The sequence below is a fragment of the Centropristis striata genome, chromosome 3, assembly GCF_030273125.1.
Source record: "Centropristis striata isolate RG_2023a ecotype Rhode Island chromosome 3, C.striata_1.0, whole genome shotgun sequence".
Lineage (NCBI taxonomy): Eukaryota > Metazoa > Chordata > Actinopteri > Perciformes > Serranidae > Centropristis > Centropristis striata.
This window is the reverse complement of record NC_081519.1, coordinates 6,876,327-6,903,423: the sequence shown is the minus strand read 5'-3', so window position 1 is coordinate 6,903,423 and position 27,097 is coordinate 6,876,327. Positions and strand designations below refer to the sequence as shown.

Here is a 27,097-nt window from a genome sequence, read left to right as displayed (position 1 = left end):
ACAAGGAAAAACAAACGACTAAATGTTTATGCTATGTAAAAATATTTTACACATTGTTCCTCACATACTTGGTCCTAATTAATTTTATATGTTTTTACTATAACTGCAGTTGTATTTATTTGACACTGTTCAGACTACAGGATTTTGTTGTCCTTTTTGTTTCATAAGGGAGTTTGAGTGGAGGTGGCTGGTATTGATATTGATAAGACTGAACTTGTGGTAAAACACTTGCATAAACTCATAAAATTGTGGGCTACGGTCTCTGCTAACAGTCAATGGCTGGTGAAAAAAATAAATCTAACTTTCACAATGTTGAGATTTCTTCTTATTTCTTAATGAAACATAAGTAACTTTCCTTACACAGTAATTTGAACTATAAAGCTTTATTCTTTTGAGAAAGAACTTCACCGTTGAGAAATTCAACATGATTTTTGAGATACACAAACTCGGCCTATATTAATTGTCAGTAGTGTACATTGTTGATAGTTCTGTGGGTTGAGTATTAGCTGAATTATTGGCTATTTTTACTGGTGTATTTTCCTCTTTCCTCTCACTAAGCACATAACTACAAGGTGAAGTATTAGCAGACAAGCAGCATTAATATATTAATGAGCAATTCAATAAAGAAACCTCATACCACACAATACTCTTAATAATGTCTACACAATAAGCTATAGATTTTGAGATAATGTACAGTCATGGAAAAAATTATTAGACCACACTTGTTTTCTTCAATTTCTTGTTAATTTTAATGCCTGGTAAAACTAAAGGTACATTTGTTTGGACAAATATAATGAAAACAACAAAAATAGCTCATAAGAGTTTAATTTAAGAGCTGGTATCTAACCATTTTCCATGGTTTTCTTGATAATGATTTTTTTGTTATTATCAAGAAAACCATGAAAATGTCGAGATATCAGATCTTAAATTAAACTAATTTGAGCTGTTTTTGTTATCATCTACCTTTCGTTGTACCAAGCATTAAAATGAACAAGAAACTGGAGAAAATAATGGTCTAATAATTTTTTCCATGACTGTAAATTCACTTTTGTGTTGTTTTGTTTTTGTCTAAAATGCTACATTCAATTCAGTGAAAATACATTTTTATTGGAGCAAGATAAATATTCATATACATTCATATTTATCCATGTAAACGGAGGTTTACACAAAAACAGATTAAGTTAAATTTTAATTATTGACCCCCTTCAACAGAGTGTCCATTTTTATTGAAGATAAACTCCGGTATGTTTGTATAACACATAGTTTCAATGGAACCATAATACAGTTAAGTCGTGATGTTACTGCCTAGCTTAGCCTTTGCTACATTCTATTTCCGGTATAAAAAAAAGGGAAAGGTTTTTTTTCCTTTTCTGAAGACGTTTACGTAAGCCACTCCCTGCTTGCGACGTGACGTCAGGGGGCGTGTCCAAACAAAGGACAGAGGGGACTCCACAATGGGAGGTTTGTGTCCTTTTTAAAAAATAAAACTTAAGCTTACCATGTAGCTAGCCTTCTGTTTTGCTTTAATATTTTCTCATTAGGTCTAAATTACGAACATTTCCGCAGCGCTGTCGACCTCAGCCGCTGCCTTGGTTTGACAATGACAATGTAACGTCTCAGATCTCTTTCTGAAAAGTTTCTTGACAGAACATTTGTTGTTAGAAAGAGCTTTACTTTTCAGTTTGCTAGCAGACACGGTAGCTTTTAGCAAATGTTTCTCAACATACCTGATATTACGTGTCCTCACACTCCTGCCACCGCAACGAGAAAGGAGTGGAGATAAGACATTTTCCCGTTCAGTATCCTGTGTGGATATGCTACGTTCAATGGAAAGCTAGCCTGTTGTTACAGTGTATGAGGGTCTTGCTGGTGTAACTGGTTAAACCTCTGAAGTCAGGAGATTTTGGTTCAAATTTGTCAACTTCCTATGCATTAATTTCTGTCTCTGTTTAGCATCTTTCAGTCTGTCCTTACATCACATGCATGGCTCCTTTTTTCTCCACACAAACTTGGCTATCTTTTTTTTTTAACTTCTTAAGTGTCCTTGTTCTATTCAGTGTTTTTTTTTCTATTGTTGTTTTTATCAATGCTATCTCAATATTTTATTCTATTGTATTTTATTGTACTGAATACCGGACTGCTGTGACAACCGAATTCCCCTTCGGGGATGAATAAAGTAATCTATCTATCTATCTATCAGTCAGATTTTTCATTTTATTTTAATTAAAGTATAAAGCTGCCGAAAATACAAACAAAAGAAACAGGTGTCTATGGAAATGTTTTTTTTTAATACCATTTATACACACAAAAACAGCAGGAAAAAACATAATAAAACTACAAAACAGTCTATTTGCATGTAAATTAAAAATAGTAGTAGTTTTCATTGTAGAAAGAAAAGTCACATTTTAAAAATGGTCTAGAAACATAAATGACACACTGTGAAAGCTCCTATGATTGCACTTTCAACTGGCTTTCTCAGCTTGTCTTCATATCATACATAAATAAAGTTATTACTGTAAATAAAACGTGGATTTGCAATAAATAGATGGACTCCAGAGGGTTAAATGCGTTTCTGTTAACGTTGACAGACAGTTTTCATGATCAGCTGATAGAGGACAGCGCCTTCCTCAAAGCTGACGAGAGACTGGACACCGAGCTGGTGGACAAAGTCATCCTGCAGCTCAACAGAATCTACCCTCAGATCCTGTCAGACAAAGAAGCCACAAGAGTAAGTCCTCATACAGAGTATTTCAGTGTCTCTCATGCAGGAAGTGGTAGAGATGGAGAAAGTGAAGAACATTTTTTTTTAAATTGTGGTTCTACTTTAAGAATCTGCAGTGAAGTTATATTTTCAAAATGCCAAGTATCCATAATGCTTCAGAGTGAGTCCTGTCAATGTTATTATTACATATAACTTTGTTGTTGTTGTTGATTTTAATGCTGTAGCTGCATATGTGCTGTAGTTCATTGGTGGAATGTAACTAAGTACATTTACTCAAGTACTGTACTTAAGTACAATTTTGAGGTATGTGTACTTTTCCATTTCATGTAACTTTATACTTCTACTCCACTACATTTCGAGGCAAATATTGTACTTTTTACTCCACTACATTTATCTTACCTCTTTAGCTTTAGTTACTTTTCAGGTCGCGATTTAACATAGAACACTTTTTTATAAATGAAACCTCATAAAAGTATATAAAGTAGTTAAATGAGCCCTTTGAGTCTTTACAAAATTAAAATGCTGCTTACATAAATGCATCAATACAAATAATCTGATAATACATTTAGAATATATATAACAATCTGAGTAGGTCCATTCAGCATAATTAGTACTTTTACTTTTGATACTTTAATTACATTTTGATGCTGACACATTCTATGCAAAATTTTAATCAGTAAAACAATTGGTAACTAACAGCTGTGAGATCAATTTAACGGAGTTAGAAATATATGATTTCCCCCTGAAATTAAGTGAAAGAATGATGTAGAATTAGATGTAATTACTGCAGGAAAGTGCAAACACCTTCAAATTTTACATTAACAAGCATGTTTAAATATATTGAGCATGTGTACTTAGTTATGTTACATAATTGCATGTAGAAATGTTTCTACTCAAGCATCTAATGCACTACATAATGACATTTAAGTCAGTTGGTCTTCTGGCCCTAAATATGTCTATGTCTCAGATATACATATTTTATACATATACATACTTTTTTTTTTAACATGATCAAAACATGATGCAGAAACACTTTGATAATAATATATGAAATATTTTCCTTAATAATTGTAGTGGTCTTCATCCTGGTTTGGGCAAGCTGTGCCAGCAAAACCCCCCAAGAACAGGATATTTCCGCTTGGGGATTGAAAGAATGCTTTTATAACTGTTGTTTCTTTTCTATCCAGTTCCGAAACTTGGACGTGCCCACGAGTGTTCGGCTGGGTGAGCTCCTGACTCACCTGCAGGGGAAAGGAGAGGAAGCATGCAGGGAGTTTTACAGAGCTCTTCACTTGCATGTAGAGGAGGTATACTACAGCCTGCCCACAAGGCTCCGCCTCAGAGGTTAGCCCCCAAAAACTGCTATATCATGTGCAATATTTATTTAATGATTTGGATACTACAGAATGGTAATAATACATATCTACGCTTTGTATCGTTGTGTATTCTACATTATAAAACAGTTCTTTCCTGCCTCCAGATTCCTTACATCCACTTGCCTATCCACGTACCATCCAACAGAAACATGTTATGAATGACAGAGGTAAGATGTTAATATAAAAGAATGTATAACAATGCGTGCAGTCTTCAAACTGTTATTTATTAAACTTTCTTAAACTATTATCAAACTGCTATTCTTATATCTTAAGATGCAAAATCATGAGCTAATAAGTAGATGATTTAGTGATAAATGTGATTATTTTCCCCCCTGGATTTTTAGCACTGACACACACCAGATAATAATTGCATTGATTGTAGTAATATAGGACCTGTGTCCTGTTTAAATGTACTGTTCTGTCACAACTCTGTATTGTGTAGCTGTATGTACTCGACAGGTCTCTCTCGGGAATGAAACCCTGTATCCCAATGAGACTACCTGTAAAAAACAATGTTAAATAATTTAAATAAAAAGGAAATTCTGTGTTTACTTCTTCCCAGGTCCGCTCTTTTTTCTTGGCTGTTTCAGTGTTGCCGTTGGAATGGCTTTACTCTATTACTACAGTGGTAAGTAGCTTTCTGGTTTTTTTTAAGCATCACCTGATATTGCAATTGTGACAGCATGCATTCTTTTGAAAATGTAATTCCACTTTATGGTTTGAATTCAGTGTAACAAGGATGATATGTTTGTTCTGTAGAGGCTAAAGTGACGGGAGGTAGCCGGGCCCTCGGGATGGCTGCTCTGGGTTTGAAAAAGAAAGCTCAGGAGGTTCTCATATGGTACACTGAAGAAAGCCTCATGAAGTAACGGGGTGACTCCTTCACACCACTTGCTTCAGCTGCTTTTTTGAATAATACATGCACCAAAGAACAGCACACTATCTTTTCAGGAGTTGAATACTAGTTTTGTATACAGTTGTATTTAGTATTTTGCTTGTGATCCGAGAAAACTGGGGTAAATTCAGAGCTACATTTGACACTTTGCTCTTATTTCCTCATATGTTGATGCCTATTTAAGTGGGTAAAAGGGACTAAAAACAATAGTAGGATGAACACAGTAAAATTAAAAACAAGAATGATTGTTGATATTTTAATTTAACACCCAAACTAATAATCCCTTCCTGTCGGTGCTCCTTCAGAACCACTTTTACCGTCCTTCTTGCTCCAACTGCCTTCTCTTTATACGTCCATGGCCTTTCCTGTCCTTGTCCTGTCCTTGTTTGTTTCCCATTTACATTTACAGAGCCAGGGCTGTGTATGAACACCAGATTTTTTTTACAAACAGAACGAACAGCTAGTTGAGATATTCAGTGAATTTAACAAAAAGTCTATTTTATTAGAATTGCAATTGCTCTCATTACAGTCTTCAGGTATGGCAATAAAAACTTTGACAAAATAATTATATTCTAATTAAAAGATTGCAGTACAGTACAGTACGGCATAAGGCATTTCAAACAACTAAATGTTTAAATTTGAAGTACATTCTTTACTATATAGGATTAATATTTCAGCACTACAAAAATTATAGCCTCCAATTGGTCAGTACATTTTGCAGCCTTATAATAATCATCCAAATATGCACATTGCATTGTTTGTGCTTCCTTTTAGTTTGGCATTTTGGAATTACACTAAAGCATACTAAAATGCACTTCAATGTACTCCCCATATTGAGTCAGAAGCAACATCAACCAGTAAGTCATGGGGCCGAGCTCTTGGTAGAACACGAGCGCCCTCTGGTGGTTAAAAGTAAACTAAACTACACAAATGTGTTGGCTTGTGTTCGTTTCATAAACTATTCCCGAAATTCTGCAGCTCATGTTTACACTAAAACAGGGCTTGATCGTGTTAACAGCCAGAAATATTATCGAGCAATGTCCATATATTAGTACTTTAGGTGAGAATTGCGGTCACAGGATTGCTTCGACCAATGATATCACACTCTCCCAACGCGGTGCATTGTGGGTAGAGTTACTTCCTCAACTAAAATATACAAATATCTAGTGATAAAGGGTGATAATTGAGCGTAAACACCGACCAAGTAATTAATTTTAAATGAAATAAAAACACTTGTATTTGAAATACATTATAATTATTTTAAACCGTAATTTGCACCGTGGGTGAAACAGAGTAGCATTCTGCCCCGTATATATAGTGACGTATTACCGTAAATGACCGTGTTGTATGAAAGGAGAGAAGGTTAGCACTCCCCTTGACAAGGATGGAATTGGCCCTTGTGGCCATCAACACACATACGGTTAAGGCACTGCCACCTACTTCGTGGCATCTCTAACCAAGTTTTTTCATTGTTTTAACTTTTATTAAACGATGCCTTACTTCTTTTTTTTAAAACTCAGACGTCGTCTCCTCTTGGCACTGTTTACTTTAAGACCGGAAACATACCCGAATATTTTCCCATGTCTGTGTTTCCGCTGGGTGGGGCAGGATGGGAACATTCATTTTTTCCCTCCTTTTGGCAGTAGCCCGCTGCTGAATACACGGAGGGTTACTGAAACAATTATTTTTGGTTGGCACTCTCAGTTTGTAAAAATCTAACTAGAAATAGGTTTAAATGTTTCTAAATTATTTTAGTGTGGAGATTGTTTTGCTTTTACTGTGCCTTTTTTGCTGACTATATATTGATAAGTTAGTTTCTGATTAGCCTTTATTTAAAACAAAAAAAGAAAATTAATTCACCCCAAACAGGAAGATACAATTTGATGTTATTTCTTAGGCTGTATGTAAACAATTTCTTTAAGATGCATAACACAGAGAAGGGTCTCTAAACATACCAGTAACTATAATGATGGTGCTTAAACTGTATTTCTTTGTGGTTTTCTTCATGGAGGGTAACCTTCAGGATATCAGGCGCCATTTTTCTAAAACACCTTAATTGTTCATTCAATGTGCATGGTTTGTTGTTACTCATGTACTCAACAATTTTGTAATATTATTCTAACCAGAAATGATGATAATTGATTCATGGTTCTTGTGGATTAATGTCTACTCATTGAGTCCAGTGCCTGACAGCTTGTCACATTGTGTGTACTGTGTGTAAAAATGCCTTAAATTTGTAAGTGCCATCATTTGTAAGAACCAGACTTTGGTCTTTGTACTATACGCACAAAATGCATGAAAACAATAAACAGGACAATAAACACCACCTCTTATCGTTTCTGTAGTTTTATTTAAAAATTTCATTTAAAACAGTAGTCACAGTGTGGAATACAAGGTCATGTTGTAAAAGCTTTGAAAATATTTGGTCCTTAAAAAAAAGTGGAAATAACCGTAAATGTAACTACGTACATCATAGACTTCACTGCTCAAACACTTAAAGACATTAACTAATATAGAAAAATCATTTAAACAACACACACTAAACTTTGCATAGCACTTAAAGAAATAAATCATGTAAGGTCCACTTCATTTCTTGGTTGAGGTTTATAACGGTGTAAACAACTGAAAATTCTTGCTCCCATAATAACTTATTATGGGGGGCAACGTTTTTATTCTAACGCTGTTATATCATGTTGCAGTAGGCCTCAATGGCTACTGATGCACTCATTATTAAGGATGACATTTGGATTAGACATTTGGATTTGTTTTTAAAGCTGGAGGCAAACAGGTGTAAAATGACAGATACGGAAATAACAGTAAATAACAGTAAACAAAACAGTCTATTGTTTGTCTGTTTACAGGAAACATTCACAATGGTTGTGAATGACACACAGTATATTGCTCCTGATATGTTACCAGTAATGTAAAGGCAATCATTTTTTTGTATCAGTAACCAGAGCATGATAAGAGGTAACAAAATAACCATGTGAAATAAAAACTGACCACACATTTGTCCATAGCCTACTCTAACACACACACACACACACACACACACACACATACACAGTCACACACACACCCTGTCAGTCACCTGATCCTCGGGTATGTTGCGTCTCCTCAAGCCTTGGAGGTTGAATTACAGTACACCTGCACTGCCCTTTAATTTGATGAATACATATCCTGGTCATTTGCATAAATAATGTTTCAGTCCATCTTTTCTTTAAGTTGATCAGCAGGCAGGAGAGTCATGTATACAGTGATCATGAACTTGGGAGGGGCCGCTGGACTCCAAAGGCTGTGATAAAGACGTTGATCACGACTATGATGAAGACGAAGGCAGTGGCGATATTCTCCATGATGTTCAGCTTGTAATGCATGCTTTCATCATTCAGGTTCCACTTTACTGAAAAACAAACAAACAGAAGATAAACATGTTAAACACGTTACAGAGTTTTGCTTAGTCAGTAGATGGTAAATAGACTGCACTTATAGCTGCATCTAAATAAATTAGAACATCAAAGGAAAGTTGATTTATGTCAGTAATTAAATTCAAAGTGGAAGTGGAAATAACATTATATAGATCCATTACACACACACATTTTCTAATGGGTCTATAATACACTGTGTACAAATTTACTACCCTTTCAGACCCTTCGGGCTGAAAATGTCAACCTCCGAAAAAATGCTATAAAAACTTTACAGATTAATATTTTTTCTACTTCTTTCTGCTTTAAACAACTTCAGTCCTGCATAAAACTACCAAACATTCAAAGATTTTGAGGATTTTAACCCTTTAAATGCCAGTTTGAATGCATGATGTCACAGTTTTTCAAAGAAAAAAACAAAAAAAATTGAGTTATTTTCCATATAACAAATAATTTTTGACTGGGGCATTGGTTTTTATCACAGCCTTGGATATGTCAAAGATTAAGAAAAAAAATTATTTTGATGCATTTTTAGCTTTTGTGTAGTGTCAGATTTATAATGTAAAAAACCCTTTTTGGCCACTTGATGGCAGACATGTCCACTTCTAAATAACGCTATAAAAATATTACTGATATATATAAAGATATATTTTTTTTTCCCAACTTTTTTGGGTTGAATCTTTTAATCAACTTCAGTCTTGATAAAAACTATCAAATATTCAATTATTAATCAAACTGGCATTTAAAGGGTTAAAATCCTCAAAATCTTTGAATGTTTGGTAGTTTTGAGCAGGGCGGAAGTTGTTTAAGAGGTTTATTCAGAAAAAAGTAGAAAAAAATATTAATCTGTAGAGGTTTTACAGCATTTTTTGGAGGTTGACATTTCAGCCCGAAGGGTCTGAAAGGGTAGTAAATTTGAGTTGGCCCAGATGAAGACCTAAAATCCAGTGTCTCAAAAAAATATAATGTTACAAAAGAACAATTTTAAAAAGTATGTTTAACATGGAAATGTTGGCCTCAATACTTGGTTGGGGCTATTTGACTTAAACTACTGGAAATTGACTTTTCCATGATATTCTAATTTATTGAGATGCACCTGTATATATATTAATTTTCTAGTCTTTGCGACCACTCAAATCGTTTTATTGGGAGTAATTTGGGGCTCAACATCTTGCCCAAGGATACTTTGACATATCGGCTGCCATAGCTGGGGATCGAACCACCGACCTTCAGTTAGAATAACATTTCCCCACAAGGGGGCAGCACAGAGTTTCCTGTCAGAAGAAGTCATCATTACTGAGCACTGTGGTATATATTAACAGCATCTACCAGTACTGCCCTCAGGTGAATAATTAGCTTCCTCCTCCATTAGGACACGCATACTTTACTGGTTTGAGGATTTTAGAGGAAGTGTGTATTTTTACTGGATGTGTTCGTGTTGGTAAATCTCCTATGACATAATCCGTTTCCCCCCAAAGTTGAGAGAGTACTTTATAACTAAAAACAGCTGACTGCAGAGGCGTTTCTTCCTGTTGTGGCTCTTTAAACGCCGCTCTCAGCCACAATAGTATTCTCTGTTAGGACAAGATAAGGATATAGAGGAGGAGAGGGGCACACAGATGTATGGGAAGAGAAACGTGTTCTACCAGGTTTACGTGTCCAATGGAGCGTAAATAAGATTTTGTGATTTGTGAAATGGTGCATAAATTGTGCATGTATGAGAACAAAAAATAAGAAGTGCTCTGGGAACATTGGAGTACAAATTAAACGCAGTTGTCAGTTGTGCTTTCAAAGAATGTGTGACCCTGAAGTTAACATGCACACATTGTCACAAGTACGACTCTTCACCTGCTTTTGTCTGTAAACAGGTCCAGATGTCTCACTTGGTGGAAAAAATATTCACATTTCTTACTTAAACAAAAGTACTAATGCCACACTGCAGAATTACTCCACTACAAGTGAAGTACACAAGTATCAGCATCAAAATGTACTTAAAGTATCAAAAGTAAAAGCACTTGTTGTGCAGAATGTACCCAGTCAGATTGTTTTATATAGTCTAAATATATTATTGTATTATTATTATTATTATTATTATTAATGCATTTGTGTAAGATTTTTTTTTTAGATTTATCATATGTTTTATGTTAAATCTTGATCTGAAAAGTATCTAAAGCTGTCAGCTACATGTATAATATTTGCCTCTTAAATGTAGTGAAGTAGAAGTATAAAGTGCCATATCTGGAAGTACAAGTGCCTTAAAGTTGTGCTGAAGTAGTGTACTTGAGTAAATGTACTTAGTTACATTCCACCACTGGTGTAACTTCAGTGTCAAACAAAGTGTGGGATGTTTGAGTGCTAAATTTCTTTGCTTTGAGAAACTTAGTCTGCTTTGAATCTGTGCACAGATTTCCACAATAGCAGTTCTTTGTGAACCTATTTTTTACATCTGTGTAGCCAATCTAGACAGTAAATAAAATAAATATAATATCACATGTGCTTTACAACACTGAAATATTTTAATTTGCAACAGGGGACCAAAACAATACATCTTGTATATTTTCTTCTCATTTATGAATGCTCCAGTCCCCACACTTACCAATGAAGATGAGCATAACTCCCACTACGATTTGCAGGATGAGGGAGATGCTGATAAGAGTGATGAGGGGCACGTAGAAGGTGAATCCTGGTCCTTGCTCCAGCACGGCCTTCAGCTGTGAGGCATTAGCCATCAGCAGAGCCACATCCAGCATGCTCTCTGCTGCACTCTTCTTGTTGGCGTAATGGTTCATGTTCAGAGGGTCCTGTGGCCTCCTCCAGCGGTGTCGCAGCGGAACCTGAACACAACACAAACCCAGTATGAGGTCAGTATGACACAGAGGATGGGTAGAAACATTATACTTGAGCTTAGTCAGATTTGAGGGTAACACAGTCCATAGACACTTTTTAAGAAGGACTAAAAACTTTCCTTTTTAGCAAAACCTTTGGTTATTCCTGTCCGGGTTGGTTTCTGTATTAAATATATATATTATTTTGCTTCTGTTTTTAACAGTTTTTATCCTTTTTAATCCTTATAATTAGACTGTTGTGCTTTTAACCTGTAACACTTAGAGATTTCCTTTAATGTAAAGTGCATTATAAATAAAATGTCTCTAAAATGCCATTAATATTCAGTAGTACAAGATTACACAAGTGATTGCCACATCCGTCTTAAATTGCCAAAATTTAAAATATGGTTGCCAATTTTAGTCATCTTATATTTTGAGTAATTCGGATACTATGCAGTAATATGTCAGTTTATTAATGAAAATGTGACACAATAGAATAAAAGCTTTATAACAGTAGGTATTAGTAAGTATAACGGTGTGCTACCTTGAAGTAGTTGACTTGATGCGTTACTTATCGAGGTGTTTGGTCTCTGCAGGATTCAATATGTCGAATTTAAGACTTTTTAAAGACCATTATTGAATACAATTTAAGACCCATTTCACATCTATACTGGGAAAAAAGTAGAAAAAAGACATGAAGGAAAATCGGAGGCCCAGAATTACTTGCAAAGTATATGGATTTATTCACAGCTTTTTCACATTAGAATAAAAAATGTTTTGCTGTGGGTTTTTGTTAAGTTTTCTCTGCTGCTACGCTAGCCTGTAACACACAAAATCAAAACATTTAAAAAGGAGACTGTTTATGCATTTGTTTTACATAAAAGTAACCATAATACATTTTTAAGACCTTTCAAAATCGTATTTAAAACATTTTATTTGAGATTTTTAAGAGAATTTTAGACATTTTAAGGCCTTAAATTCAAATTATTGGATTTTAGACGTTTTAAGACTTTTAAGACCCCACGGATACCCTGTTGCAGTAAAATTTACATCCAATTCAGAGATGCCGGGTTACTTCACCTCTCAAGACTTTTTCTTTTAGATTAACCTCTTTCTCTGTCAGTTGAATCAATTTGTACATTCCTCTTAGTCAAACTTTTCTTGGGAGACTGGTCTCGCATCAAAAACGGCCCCATAGGTTGTTTGTACAGGCAGCAAAAAACAACCCATATTTACACTTTAGACGGTTCTCTGACACCCTCTAGCGGCCGTCAAAATCTTGAATGACAGCGATATGGACCTTAAATGGCACAATTCACGCTTGGGGTGGGTGGATGGGTCCAACAAACTTTCACTCTGGAGAACAGGGCTCATGTCCGTTCATGTGCGCCATTAAAACACTCTGTTTCGCTCTGTACTGTAAACCAGTATATGGGTCGTTTTAATTGTTTGTTTCCCCTATTTGTATATTGCGCCTTTCCATGAGGTAACTTTCCCTCTATTGAGCCGCTATGGGTGTGGCTTGGGAGAGAAGATCAACCCAAGATCTGCTCAACTTCACCGGTTAGCGGTTACCGGTTAGGCTTCTGAGCCGCTGCTGAGCTGCTACCAACTAGTTGACGCTGATTGGATACAGTTGAGTCAGCGACTTTTTGCATGCGTGATTAATTTGCAGACTGGACGCTGAGGGGTTAACATCACCTGCTCTGACTGCAGCTGGGAGAGACCAAGCGGGAGGACTGGGCCGCTTGTGAGTGCTTTGGGAGGGCGCCTTCTACTCGTTAAGAAGAGTAGGAACTAGTCTCCAAAAGTCTCTTTTTTGAAAAAGAGTCGCTAGAGGAGTCTGAATAGTCGCTAAATATAGCCACAAAGTCACTAAGTTGGCAACATTACTTGCCACATCAGTCTGTTGTTACATTCGAACTCCGTTGGTTAGCCGCTACAAATGTACGGGAACAGAGGCCGAGGGAAACTAACTGGTGGGCGGCGCCAAAACACTCTTTCCAAAAAGATCTCAGAAAGTACTCAGTGGAAACACGCCTTATGTTAAAAAGTGGTTGCCATGAAATGGTTGCTAAATGATAAAAGTGTTTGCTGATATAAACCTGGCAGCTGTTACAGTCGAGCCCTGATAAAAAACATATTCATCAGATGTCAGTTAATGATTTTGTGATGCCACATCTCAGGAATCTTTAAACCAAATGGTGCTCGTCTGAAAGAACTTGAAAATGAACCCTCTCTGTTAGTTTACTGCTGTGATGGAAACTTACAATAATGATGATTTTCACTTTCACACTGACGTTCAAATTAAGTTGACCTGCTTACTTTAACACGGAGGAAATGAAATAAAAGTGCTGATCCTACAATCACATCTGTTTTGATATGAATACCTCATATGAGAAGTAGGATTTCACCTTCTTAGGAAACACTGGAAAGCTTGAGTTATTATTATGGGATTATTTTGTAGCCTCTCAAATTTCCCACTCGACTTTGCAAATTACTGAAGTGTGTGAGCACAAACAGGGACTTTTTTATCCAAGCAATCCAACATGAGAAAAACCATAAAAATGAATCTAATTTCACACATGATGATAAACAGCTTGTTTAAATATCAGCACTATCTGTTGTAGTGATAATTGTTAAGACATGTTTTAATCCGTTTTTTTGGTTTAACCCTTTGAATCCAACTCTATTCAAGAAAATATCTGATTTTTTTCTGAACGGATCAGTATGACAAAAAAAAACTAAGATCCTGATTTGTGCAATCATAGTATTTTTGTGTTCTAGGGGGGATATTATTGGAAGTGAAAGTGTTCACAGGCTAACTTCAGGAAGTACCATGACCCACAGGGTCACCAAGCTGGTTTCTGTCCAAAGGTCAAAGATAATTTGTCAAACCAAACCCTTTGTTTCAGGCTGACCAGGTCAAACATCTGAATCACGAGAAAGGGCTCCACCCAAACTCAGGGGAAAAAGTGAGTGACGGCACATATGAACATGTTACAAATGCACCATGCAAGAACAGGAAACATGCACTTATAACAATATTATTATAAGATAGTCTCTATAGCTTCTTGAATAAAATAAAATATGCAACATGTAGTGTTGTGGAAAGTGAAAGGAAGCAGAATTTTACATACCATTAAGGCTCAAATGGGCTTGCTAATGTATCCAGGAAGAGGGTGAGTAATCAATTCCAGCAAACAGCAAATAATTGAGTTTGTCTTACAGGTGAACTGGGTCTGTGGTCAGTGGTTCATTTAAAAACACACTATAAATATTACCTCACAGAAAACTAGTCTTTGCCTTTCTGTATATGATACATATTTAGGTCAGTGCTCAGGATTTTCATCTGGGTGGAGTTTAGTTCAGAGAGTTCCACAATGCCAGCCTTGTGCCCTGCTGGCAGCATCATATGTAGAAGTTAAACTCTGCGTTCCTCTTTTTCACCTCTGAAAACTTGCCAGACCACAGAGAGAAAAATGTGCTCTTGTGGTAGACCAGCAGATGAGTGTCAGAGTCACTAGCTGTCGCCCACTAAATACTTTTTTACTTAATTTCCAGCCTTTGTAATTGCCTTCTTACCACATATGGTTTCCTATGCACAGAAGGTGTGATCTCTCATGTTCTCATTATGTGTTTTTTTAGAGGTGGTTTTGACATGTTTGACCTCTCTGCTTGATGTATTTTTGATGTTGGGTTGTAAACGTTGACTTGATGTCTTGGTTACTGGAGAAGTCTGATGCCCAGAACAAGAACTTAGTGGTAATTTGTAGAAATTATAACTATAGTTATAACAAATTCCCAATGCTCTTTTTTTTATAGCGCTGAAGCTTATGGCTTATGAAGTGTTGGTTGGTCAATTAGTAAGTCTTTTAAAAGTATTAAAATTAAGAAAAAAGTCTGTGTCAGGTTCAGAGACCAGGATGACAAAAAATAAATAAAACGTTTGTCCAACTAACTAACTAGTCATAATGTCAAAGTAATTAATTTAATCAAAAATTATAGAAAATAGTTAAAAAGATATATATAAATGACTTCAACAATTATCCAATATTGCCCTATAAGACTATATTTAGTATGTTTAGGAAACGTTTGTTCTGATTGGTTTGAATTCTTAAAATTTGGCAGGGACATTCTTTGGTCCAGTATGTAACAGTACAGTTTAAAAATTTTAATGTCACATGAAAAATCCTACTTTTATGAATAGTTCACATCAGAAATAATGAAAAGTTATAACATTAAGCCCACTAAATGTTTACCATATGAAATAATTTTTACATTACATGTGTGCATATGTTTGATCTTTAATATGTTAGACTTCATATACCAAATACTTGATTGTGCTCCTTATAGTTTCTGAGAAACAGCCATTTCTTATTATACTTAATATAGTATTTGGGCACATGAGACAACTGCTTTCCCCTAAATCATTATGGAGTCTATCACAACAGTCCCATGTGACCAAAGAATAGAAATAGTATAAGAAAAATTAATCTTTCAGCAACAGTGTGACTAGTTTTGAAAAATGTCTTCAGATTTGTACTTCGGCAAACTCAGAGAACAAACTAAAGGAAATTAAACATTTGGGTAGGGGTGCACCGATTGCAATTTTCTGGCCGATCACCGATTTTTTTTTTTATAACTCACAGCATACACCTTCAATATTTGAATCCTATTTTATTGAAAAACAACAACACATCAGTATATTCTATAACAAATAAAGGAAATCATAATCATAATAAAACATTGAACTTAAAATAAACAGCAACAATTTACAGGACAAACTAACAAAAGAACTGCACCATAAATACGATTGGTTGAGCGTGCTCTGGGTGACTGTTGTCGCGTGATAGACACTAATCAGACTGTGTGCTCGTGTCATGCAGAAGTACGCGTAAGTAAAGGCACTTTCAGACCTTTGCGGAGGTAGATAAGACGCTAGATAAGATCGGTTTGACGTAAAAGAATCGGCAGATCCCGCAAAATTAAGGAAATCGGTGCCGATCGGTGCACCCCTAGTTGTGGGCATTAAACGGTTATAAATAAATAAATAAATGAATAAATAAGTAAATAAATAAATAAAATTCTGTTCATTCGGTTGTTCCAATTTGATAAAACTGATACAATGTGTACTTGATTATTCTATTAAGTTCATATGTAATGTGTTGGGAATTGTGGTTATTAATTAAACAAAATACCAGGAATGATTTAAACCTAACACAACAAAGAATGTAACCCCTTTACAATGAACCCCGGTTTAACATATGTGGTCAAATCCTGTCCCTGATTTGTGTCGACCCACCTGCTTCCTTTACACAGCAATGATTGTACAAACTCCCCCACGGTCTGCCGTCTCGTCTGTCATTAAGTGTAAACTGAGCCCCTGTAGATAACAGCAGTGGGACAGAGACTAACTCGAAGCGCAACACAAACACAAAGTTACTCTGTAAACTGCAGCTAATCTGCTAACCGGTCACATTATCCTAATGTATTCAAAACGCCTGAAATTATTTTTTTCCAAATACCATTATGATGTCAGTGGATGAACATGGGACGGAGGGGTGAAAACAAGGCAGCCGTAAATATAATTTCTAAAGAATATTGCCTTGATACTCGTGCGTGTTTCTAAAGGGGCTTTAGCTCAGACCGAGCCGTGCCTGACCGGGATATCATTCCTGCCCTTTGTACGGTAACGGGGCACCGTGTAGTGCTGCATTAACTTACCGCCGCCTCGTCGTTCCGGTCAGCATCACCGTTCATTTCCAAGTTTTCCGTAGCCATCTTCTTAATAACCGCGTTATGTATCCTGTTCCAGGGTGTGTTGGTGGTTATATAGTGTGGGCTTCAGAGGAGTCGGTGGTCCATCCAGCCAGCCAGCGGGCACAGTGTTTATAGGAAAGCCCATCGTGAGGAGAGGAGGGGAGAAAAGCTCCAGGCTACCGCCCCTCCACCATGAGGGGACCGTCCTAATAGGGCTGTGGGCTGTAGTAGAGGTGGGACTAGGGCCGGCTCTCTAGATTTCTCAGAAACGGGGTTATTTCCCCACGGCTGAACTGAAACTGTGATGTTATGTCTAATGGATGAGCCGGCAGTGCTAAAACTGGGACTGTAGTCAGCAGTTACTGATGATCACTGACAGGCTGTGAAGGCACCACGACTCTTCACTGCCACCCTGCGGCTCAGAGCGGTGTTACAAGCTGCAGCCTCCACTCAATGCCATAGAGCAGGGATGGGCTACTTAAATGCTGGAGGGGGCCACAATTTTTCATGGACACTACCACAGGGCCACATATAGGACCGTGCACTTAACCAGATATGATGAAACTGCACTTTTTGCTCTAAACAAAACAGCGCGATGAATGTTTATTTGCCATGTAATGTTTCTATGTCATGTGTTGTGTGATGTTAATGTTGAGCATCTGTGATGTGAAAATGAATTTCCTCTTGGGGACAATAAATCTAATCAAATCTAATATTAAATATGTTTACAGTGCAGTAAATTGACATATTTCATGCTCAAATGCATTTACAACAGTATAAATAGGAATACAAAAGGGTTGAAGCAAATAAAAAATAACCACTTACTGTGATTTCTTTTTTTTTCAGTGCAAGAACAGCAGACCAACATTAATTGAAATAAGTCATTTTGGGCATTTTTACACTGCACTTTTAAGATTTCATGCTAAAATGCATGTAGTTGTACTGAGGGCCACTTCAAGAGAGGGTGCGGGCTGTATGCGGCCCCCGGACCTCCAGTTGCCCATCCCTGCCATAGAGGTTCTTCATAGTTTTAGTAACTATATGATAATAACTTTATTTGTATAACACTTAACAACATTAGAAAGTGCTTCACACAGTACATGATCAAAGATAAACTGAATAGTAAAGATAGGGAATAATCCAATGTAGAATTTTTCAGCCAAGGATCCCAATTAGATGGGGGAATATATATACAACATATATAGGCCTGTAAAATGTATGTCTCTGAGATACTGAGCTTTAATATGATTTTACATTCTTAGTTACAAGAAAGAACAACACAAGCTAAATGTAATAGAATATATATCAGATATTTATTAAAAATATATGCACCATTTCAACAGATTAGCCATAAAACAATGCAACTGATGTCAGTTTAATTAGCTGCAAGTAACACTGTACCAAAACAAACAAAACAAAAAATCAAAGGCAAATCATAAGAAAGGGGACTGAATAACACACACTAACACACACACACACACACACACACATTCACTCTCAGTGCATACATAAGCTATAGAACACAGATTCAGTTTATTTTATTTTAAGCTATATAAAATATGTAAGTTTAGAACATAATCTATGAACTTTTTTTTTTTTTAGGTTTTTAAGTTAAATATGTTTGTTTCACAATGAAATTTTGAAAATAAAGAAAAAAGTAAAAGCTGTAGTTTCCTATAATTTGATTGAAGCTGTGCAACATGTAATAATCAATGAATCAATCAAATATCAAAAAGGTCACAGAACCATCTACAAAACCAACTGGGGTCCATGATGTTTTTGCTTGTGCTTCAGTGTTATATTACAAAAAAAAAAAATGTAATAAATAAAACAATTGTCACATTGACGACCTGAGTCCTTAGGGACTGTTGCCTCAACAGTTGCCCATCTAAACAAATAAATACACACAGAGACAAACACATAAATAGATCAAAACATGGGAAAGTTTAAAATCAATTTTGATGATTCATCTTTACCCCAATGACAAGTCACTTCTATTATCGGAGGTATTTATAGACTATAAGCAGTTCATTTTATTTTATTTCTGCATTATATAGTGTGAGTGATAATGGTATTATACAGGTGTTACAACAAATATAGTCTAGTTTTAAGTTAAGTTGACCGAGTTAGATAACAGCAGCAATTCTTAACTGAAACATCTTATCCTCTGAAACACACATGCAGTCACGTATGTCGTCAGCAAAATGAGGCCCCGGACGTTGAGACACCAAGTGACATGTTGTAAACAAGGCCCCCCAAACCTGACCGCACCCACCAACTGCTTCCTATTATTTCCTCTGTTTCCCTGGTGACCGGGGCAAGTTTGTCCCTAAAGGTCAACCCATAAAATGTAAAGCTGTCCCTTTAAGTTGATCCTTGTGGAGAGAAAGAATACTTTTGAGGGCTGAAGTGGCCTCTAGATTCTTGTCCTTAGTATCTTGTTTCCCTCACTTTAAATTTTATGGTTCTGTCATATAAAACCAAACAATAGAAGTTAAAAAAATGTATCAAGTCTAAAACAAGCAGACAATGACATTATGGGCTCCTTATTTTAATCTCTGACCTTTTGTCAGCCAGAAAGATAAAACCGTCAACTTTATTTGTTACTTGCATTGTACATAATTCATGAATTCAAACTACATTTGTGTTGGTGAAACTAAGCTGCACGACATAACTTTGCTGCTTCCAGTAGCATTTTGTTACCAGAACACTAACTAAACCTTAAGTTATGGACGAGTGCAAGCTACTCTAGCAAGGTGAATTTACTGGATTAAATCACTTTTCTACATTGTTTTGTTCAAGCCGGGAGGAAATGTTCCTACTAGAATTAGAAAATATATTTTATAGGTGATAAACAGCTTTTTTTCCTGAATGAAATCAAACTAATGGATAAATTGTCTTAAAGACAAAGCTTCAGTGTTGAAATCTTTAAGGGCCTATATTAAATTATTTGATATAGGACACAACTTTTAATCAGGTCTTTGTGTGTCCAAAAAGCTTGAGTGATAATACAAAATAAAATAAAAACTAGTTTCTGTTGCAGAAAGAAAAAGCTTTAAAGGCTGCAGTCTTATTGATCCCTCTTTTAAAATAATACATTGTGGCCCATAAAGTTGGAATAATTTTGTTTTAAGACACAATTCCTATTTTAGTGCATCAATAATCACAATCAAGAAATGGATTCAAATTTTTGAGGAGATTTACACTTTATCTTTCCAGAAGAAGTCACATTGTCACAATCATTTCATGGAAATAGGTAAAATATATTTTATTCAGACTTAATGAGCAACAGTGTAATTGGGAATTTTCTTGTAATAATGAGGAAGAAAATGAACATTAAACACTTCATTTTCTGCATTCTGGTGAATTGTTATGCTCTAATTTATGTTGGAAATATCTTTCTTTATGTAAAGAAAAACAAAGTTATGGCTGCAGTGACATTTCAAAATGTAATGCAGTGAAGCTCTCAGGCATTCTGTATTGCTTTTAAATATTTAATCTTCTGTATCAAGTTTTCTCAGTTATTCCTGCTGAGTCAGCACACATGAGGTCATGATTTACTCTTCTCTCCTCTTTTATGTCTTTTGTTTGGGGAAGTAACTTCTTAAAATGTGCATGTGGCACCTCTTCACATCAATGCTAAACTTTTTTTCTTTTCTTTTTTAGCTTTTCAAAGCAATGGGGACTTTACTGGAATATTTCTACCTCCTGCTTCATACTTCTACTCCATTACCTTTCAGAGCTTAATACTACTTGCATTTATCTAAAAAATGTTTTTACTTAGGCTACTTTTGACTACGTTTTGATGCTTAGACCATGAATACAAAATATCGAAATTAAGTTATATGTGATGATGTTTTTATTACAATTAAAATACCCAGCATGGTATATTACATAGAGTTGTCTTTTAACTCCACCTTTACTAGCTGCAACAAAGTTACCTCCACATTATTGCATCAATGATTATATATATATATATATATATATATATATATATATATATATATATATTATATATATATATATATATATATATATATATATATATATATATATATATATATATGAAATGGGCCATTCTGATTTATGAGTACTTTGACTTTTTCTACTTTGAGTAAATTGTTATGTTGATACTTTTTCTTGAGTAAGTTTTTGATTGCAGTATTTTTACACGGTAATATTACTTTTAAAAGATGTGAGTACTTTGTTCACCTCTGGTAATGTATCATATATAACGTAATATTCGCCTATGAAATTATGCAAAAATCTATTTCTCGTACAATAATATGCATGTGGAATAAGTCTAAAACAGAGCGATTTGAAACAATGAAAGCATTTCATAGGCCTATTCATAATCATATTCATAATGACTTCAGGAGTCGTTTTCATCCCTCTCCCTGCACGGCTCCATGTGAATGAGTTTAATATTAAGATGGGCTCCGGTGCGTCTTATCCGGTGGCCCATAATTCCTCGCAGCGTCCCTTTTTGGTTGGCAGGCTCTGACAGACATCCTCCCATTGGAGGCTGCGCGCGTCACGATGAAGGCGGACTGCGGTGTGGTCCACGCAGCTCGTGTCACGGGAGGCTGAAGGGGGGCCGCCTAAAAGCGTGCCGAGTTATTGGGTACGTGTTGTTGCTAGGGGCGTGAGTTGCGCCGTGAAATATCCTAGTTTTTCGAGATGAAATATAGAAAAGACAACAGTCGTTTCAGCTGGACGACAGATGCGACGAAAGCTGATTGAACCTGAGGAAACTGTGCCGCAGTGAGCATTATCTGATAAGCTTTCTGTCCATCCTGCAGCCTCCAGCACATCAGCGCGGACAGGGGGATAGTTAGAGGAATAATGCAGAGAAGCTGAGCTCACACTTCTGGGAACTTATTCAGATTTTTAACCCGGAACACCTGCTTTTTATTTGCATCAGCAGAGCCCGGGTGGAGGAGTGTTTACAGGGGATGACAGCTGCGCACTTGCGCGTCCCGTGATGTGTCTTTGGAGGGATTAGTGAGAGCGGCACAGCCTAGACATCCTGGCCTTTTCACTGGAGGCCAGCGAGCAAATCACATTTTTTTTATAGTTTGCGCCGGAGCGGGCACCTTATGCAATGTGGAGGGAAGTGTTATTGTGAGCTCATAGGCTGAACTGGCAATGACATCAGGCTTAACTTGAATAGCTCCTGTGCTGTATTGCAGCAAGGTGGACCGGGGCGTGAGGTGGCAGGGAGCAATGCGCGCATCCTCAGAGCTGGACATTTTGTTAGTGGTGTCCTAAACAATTTCATTAGGCCATACATCGTCAGCTGGCGAACTGCGTCACTGCCTGCGAGTGTTGCAGGTAGGCAGTAAACTCTCCCACCAGCCGGGAGAGGAGCATCCTCCTCCCCGCACAATGTCGCCGGTAAGTGCTTAACAATTTACCGGGGATGGATTCGGCGGATCATTCAAGCAAAGATCCGCCACTCGGGTCCACATATTCCTCAGCACCCAATTTAGACTCGGACATTAACGCCAATGCCCGCAGGCCTGTTTATCAGAATGGGACGGACCACAATGTCAACATCCACATCGCAGCCCTGCGAGGATCTAGTGACCCCAGCGCGTACCCGTCCACAGACTACCGGCAGCTGGTCCGCCAGAGGTTTGTCCGCCGGAGTTTGTGGGTGTCAGACTCCGAGGAGCAGCAGCCGGTGGAGTGTGTCGACAGCAACCCGGTGCCCCGCATTGACCTGCGGACCATCGTCGATCGCAATCGGACCCGGGTCCTGCACGGGAACCACCTGGAGACCTCAAGCACGGAGAGCCAGGTGGGACTGAAGGACAGCGCCACAGAGAGCGTAAGCGCCGACGAGGAGAGGAGGGACCGGGGCGAACCGGAGCAGAAGGTGGAGGTCGCGCCCTCGGATGTCACAGGTAAAGCCGGAAGTGACGAGAACGAAGAGGAGCCCGGGATGAAGGCTGTGTCCACCTCACCTGGGGGGCGATTCCTCAAGTTTGACATTGAGCTGGGGAGGGGGTCCTTTAAGACCGTCTATAAGGGTCTGGACACCGACACCTGGGTCGAAGTGGCATGGTGTGAACTCCAGGTGAGTTCATTAATCATCCAAGCACAACATCAGTCGGCCTGTGGTTTATTTTCTGGGTAATTTGTGGAGAAAATATACCATTGGAATTAGAAAGTGAGAAACAACTTTTTCTTCAATGGGAGGTTAGCAAATATATTGTCTTTAAGACGAGGCTTAAGGGCTTATATACAATTAATGATGCCACACACTGCACTTCTAATCAAATCTTTATGGGTTTATACATCTTTACTAATAACACTGTCATTATAACAACACACATTAAACTACTTTTTGTTACACAAAGAAAAACAGTTTAAGTTTGCAAAACCAAAACCAACCTGTTATTGGTATTTTCCTTGTGATAACAAGATTAGCATGTTGCCTTATTATCAGGTTTATATAAGCATGTGTGATTTGTTTAATAAAAAACAACAACAACCAACAACAACCCAAAAGTCAGTTTTATGTCAGTGTGCAGCCTTGTGCTCCTTTCTGTAAAACATATTTAAGCTGAAACAGTGAGATTTATTTTCTGATCATCCGACCTCCTTGAGATGTACCGGATCATATCTGACAAACTCCCAGGGCGGATAGAAGATTGTTAATGAGGAGTTAATGGCACTTAACATAGCTTACATGACATACCTGCTTACAGGTGCCCTAACATCCAGGAGTGAATGTGGATTATTGTCAGATTATTTTGTGCCTTTTGTTCTTCCCCTCTTATCGGCTCAGGCAGGTCAGCAGGGTCAGACTGACGAACCAGTCAGTTCTATGTTACAAATAATGGAAAAAGTTTTTTATTCAAATCAACAGAACAGTTCAGTTCCACTGTTTTTATGATCTCATTTTACTGAAGTATTCTTTACAGTACCCACATGAGATACTGCATACTGTTTGTCATATTGATTTTGTTAACGAGCCATTATTGGAGTATTTGTTCACTCTGAGGAGAAATATCATTCAGACTATTGTTACAGGGCAGTGAGGAGGAAGGGACTGTCAGTCAGGTAGCTTTTTACTTTTTCTCCCACTGCACCAGCTTTTCCTCAAGTAATTCTGAATGTTTCCATTTAGCTTTTGTCAGCAAAGACGTTAATAAGACGCTCGTTTTTGTATTCTCCTTTTCACCTGCATACCTGCATGTAATTATAATTAAATTTAATCACAGTAATTTTGCTGTTGTATCTGAACGGTAATATATAAACAAGCTCTTTATTACAGAGTCCAGATAAAACACATTACATAGAATAAATTAGAATTTTTTTTTTTTTTTTTAAAGATTATTTTTTTGGCATTTTTTGCTTTATTGATAGTGATAGAGTGAAAGGGGGTGATAGAGGGGAAGACATGCGGCAAAGGGAGCTCAGGCCGGATTCGAACCCGGCTACACCGCAGCGAGGACTGTAGCTTCTATATATGGGGCGCCTGTGTAACCCACTACGCTACGGACCACCCCAATAAATTAGAAATTTAATATAAAAGCACAATAAAAAAAAAAAGTCTGGTTATAAATGATATACATCAGTTTCGGTATTCGGCCTGTGGATGCTTTAATTAGACAGAAGTTTAACATGCAGCTAATTTAGACGGTGTCACAGCAGTGACAGCTTGCTGTATTACTAATCTGTGTGTGTGGTAATCTAATGATCAGTTTAGATGCCATCCATGTGATATGCAGATTAGCCTGCACACAGAACTGTAGACAGGGGTTGCCCTTTCAGTGTCCAAAATGTGCTAAGCTTTTACTGTCTGTCCAGAGCAAATAAGTGCCAGGAAATTACATTTGAGAACAGAAAATGAAGTGTCATACTGCTGTGAGAATTATCTTTATACCGTGTTATCCAATAAAACAGAGGCACGGTCGCAGAATGTACTGTGGACTCATGAACCGGCTTAGATTTCAACAAAACCTTTTGAAAGTTTCTGATATAAGATATCATATGATAGAACTTTATTAATCCAGAAGGAACTTCTTGTGCCAGGTTACTCCAAAAATACAATAAATACAGTCAAATAAGAATAACACAAAACCAGATAATCACATAAGTGCATAGAAAATATAAATATGAATGTGGAGGTTTTTTGTAGTAACTTAAAATAATTGCACATACGTGGGGAAAACTTCATAATTTCCTTGGGAATTTATTGGTCTACTGGTTACTGGCTATTCCTTAGAATCTAGAAAATACTTTCTTTGCATATAACTTCATGGAAATACACATTTATTATGCTGCTATAAAGTTTAAAAAAATAGTGGGTTTTTTTGCAATATGCTATTTTTTTAACCAGCAAATCAAACTTTTATCAACAGCTTTATCTTAGAACACTGGCTGGTACTTGGTACTGGTGTTTAGACAATTCATATGGGCTAAATTAATCAAGCTGGTTTGGGATCAGTCAGCAGCTCAACATCATTTTATAAACCTCTGATTTACTTTACATGCTCATAATGAGAATGACGTTTGTGACTCTGAGGCGCAGCCCTGCAGCAGGATTTTATAGATTTAGTGCAGCTTCAGAGAGAACGGAGCTGATCCCTTATTTTTATTTTTTGTCTTGCAGACTCCAGGTTCGCCCTGTCGAGCCTCAGGGAATAAAAAATACAAATCGCAGCACAGCTCAATCAGGGTCAGACATACAATTAAATCACTGTTACATTGTGCTTATCTCACAGCTCTTATTGGCAACAACACAGGTTTAGATTCCAGATGGGCAAGGGATGAAACTAAAGTTCTCTGTGTTGTCGATGTATGCACTGTAATATATATATAATGAGGCTAATTTGCCATCAATCATTGTAGAAAAGAACAAAGTGAGCCCCTGAATTATCTCCTGGTTACATCCCACATTTCGGCTTCTGTTCGCTGCTTTTGTAACTTGAATTTAATGACGCAGGATTGAGTTATGCTTATTCGTATTCGCCTCAGTTTTAAAGTCTTCATTAGAGATTTAAAGGGATTTAAAGTTTGCCTTAAAGTTGTTTTCTTGTCATCTGTAAAAGGAGAGACAATCTTTTTTAAGCACTTCTACATTATTAACTGCAGTTTCATGCATGTGTCATCATGCATAATGATCTCTACACAAGTATACAGTGTATGCACAGTGTGTGTCTGTATTTGCGCCTGTGCAGGTTCTTAAGGGAGCTCTAGTGATGATTCAACCATTCTGTCCCTGGAGATGAGGCCTTGCCCTTCAGAGCTCCTGTGTCTTGCTCACAAAAAAGTCACTGCAACTTAAACAGTGTGGCTTTACTCTCTGTATACAGTGAGTGTGTGTGAGGGTTAGACCAAGAGTGAGACAGCAGAAAACATAAGACACTCATAAAAAGATTTATAAATCAGATTTGAGGAGGAGCGGGTGCCTGCTGTCGAGCAAACCAGGCCGCTAATCTTGTTACTTATTTATCCACTAAATGATGATCAAACATCTGCTGATGAGCGAGTTGTTTGCCCGAAATTAGAGAATTATACCACCACATTTAGTCAAATGCCAAAACACTTTACCACTTTTGAGATGTGTGTCTCACTGTTGCACATCATTTATCTTCGTTGATGGCTTAGTAATGAAAGCTAAACATGGATTTATATAGACCCGTGATATAACCACACTGATATGTCTGGAGAGTGAATCCTGCTGATGCAGCCCTCTGCAGCAAGAGAGAGAAGAGAGAGAGAGAGAGGGAAAGGGTGGGTTCAGCTGAGGACAGCGAGTGAGACTCGTAGTATATTCGGTGCAGCCTTGTGTCTTCACCACTCCATTAGATACAAACGTCGGCGCTGTTAATTTATGTTTTATACCCTTTATATTGTGCGAAAGGGAGTCTCAGTAAAGCAGATCCTGTTTTGTGAACACCACACCCTGCTCAGATCTTCTCTCTGCAAAGCTTTATTATGAATCTGCACCTAAATCATCTAGAAAACCAGACAATATGAGCAGAAAGATGAACTATAACATATTTTTGTTATAAATAAGAATCAGAAGAAAGCAGGGAGGCATATCCTTCACATTGCTGCTCGTAATCTAAGAC

General features: G+C 37.1%; 3 protein-coding genes and 1 non-coding gene across 5 annotated transcripts in view; 3 read left to right on the top strand and 1 right to left on the bottom strand.

Annotated features, from left to right (window-relative positions):
* The first annotated feature begins 1,425 nt into the window (after window positions 1-1,425).
* On the top strand, window positions 1,426-7,319 carry card19 (caspase recruitment domain family, member 19). Its single transcript, XM_059329919.1, has 6 exons — window positions 1,426-1,461; window positions 2,589-2,728; window positions 3,910-4,066; window positions 4,203-4,265; window positions 4,661-4,726; window positions 4,858-7,319. The coding sequence occupies exons 1-6, from the start codon at window positions 1,455-1,457 to the stop codon at window positions 4,965-4,967; spliced, it is 543 nt and encodes a 180-aa protein (XP_059185902.1). The 5' UTR covers window positions 1,426-1,454; the 3' UTR covers window positions 4,968-7,319.
* Window positions 6,334-6,461, top strand: LOC131969234 (U6atac minor spliceosomal RNA). Its single transcript, XR_009394116.1, has one exon. It is a non-coding gene; the product is annotated as a U6atac minor spliceosomal RNA (small nuclear RNA).
* A 10-nt stretch (window positions 7,320-7,329) lies between the features above and the next one.
* On the bottom strand, window positions 7,330-17,281 carry ninj1 (ninjurin 1). 2 transcript variants are annotated; one of them, XM_059329921.1, is made up of 3 exons: window positions 16,971-17,281; window positions 11,015-11,252; window positions 7,330-8,396 (listed from the first exon to the last, which is right to left on the bottom strand). In XM_059329921.1, the coding sequence occupies exons 1-3, from the start codon at window positions 17,025-17,027 to the stop codon at window positions 8,254-8,256; spliced, it is 438 nt and encodes a 145-aa protein (XP_059185904.1). In that variant the 5' UTR covers window positions 17,028-17,281; the 3' UTR covers window positions 7,330-8,253. The 2 variants fall into 2 exon arrangements, with proteins under 2 accessions (XP_059185904.1, XP_059185905.1); XM_059329922.1 differs by lacking the exon at window positions 16,971-17,281 and adding an exon at window positions 16,549-16,556.
* Window positions 17,282-22,158: 4,877 nt separating this feature from the next.
* Window positions 22,159-27,097, top strand: part of wnk2 (WNK lysine deficient protein kinase 2) — a 30,139-nt gene continuing 25,200 nt past the window's right edge. The window contains exon 1 of the mRNA XM_059329923.1: window positions 22,159-23,088. Within this exon, the coding sequence (XP_059185906.1) occupies window positions 22,429-23,088 (660 nt within the window). The 5' untranslated portion in view covers window positions 22,159-22,428. The remainder of the gene's footprint in view (window positions 23,089-27,097) is intronic.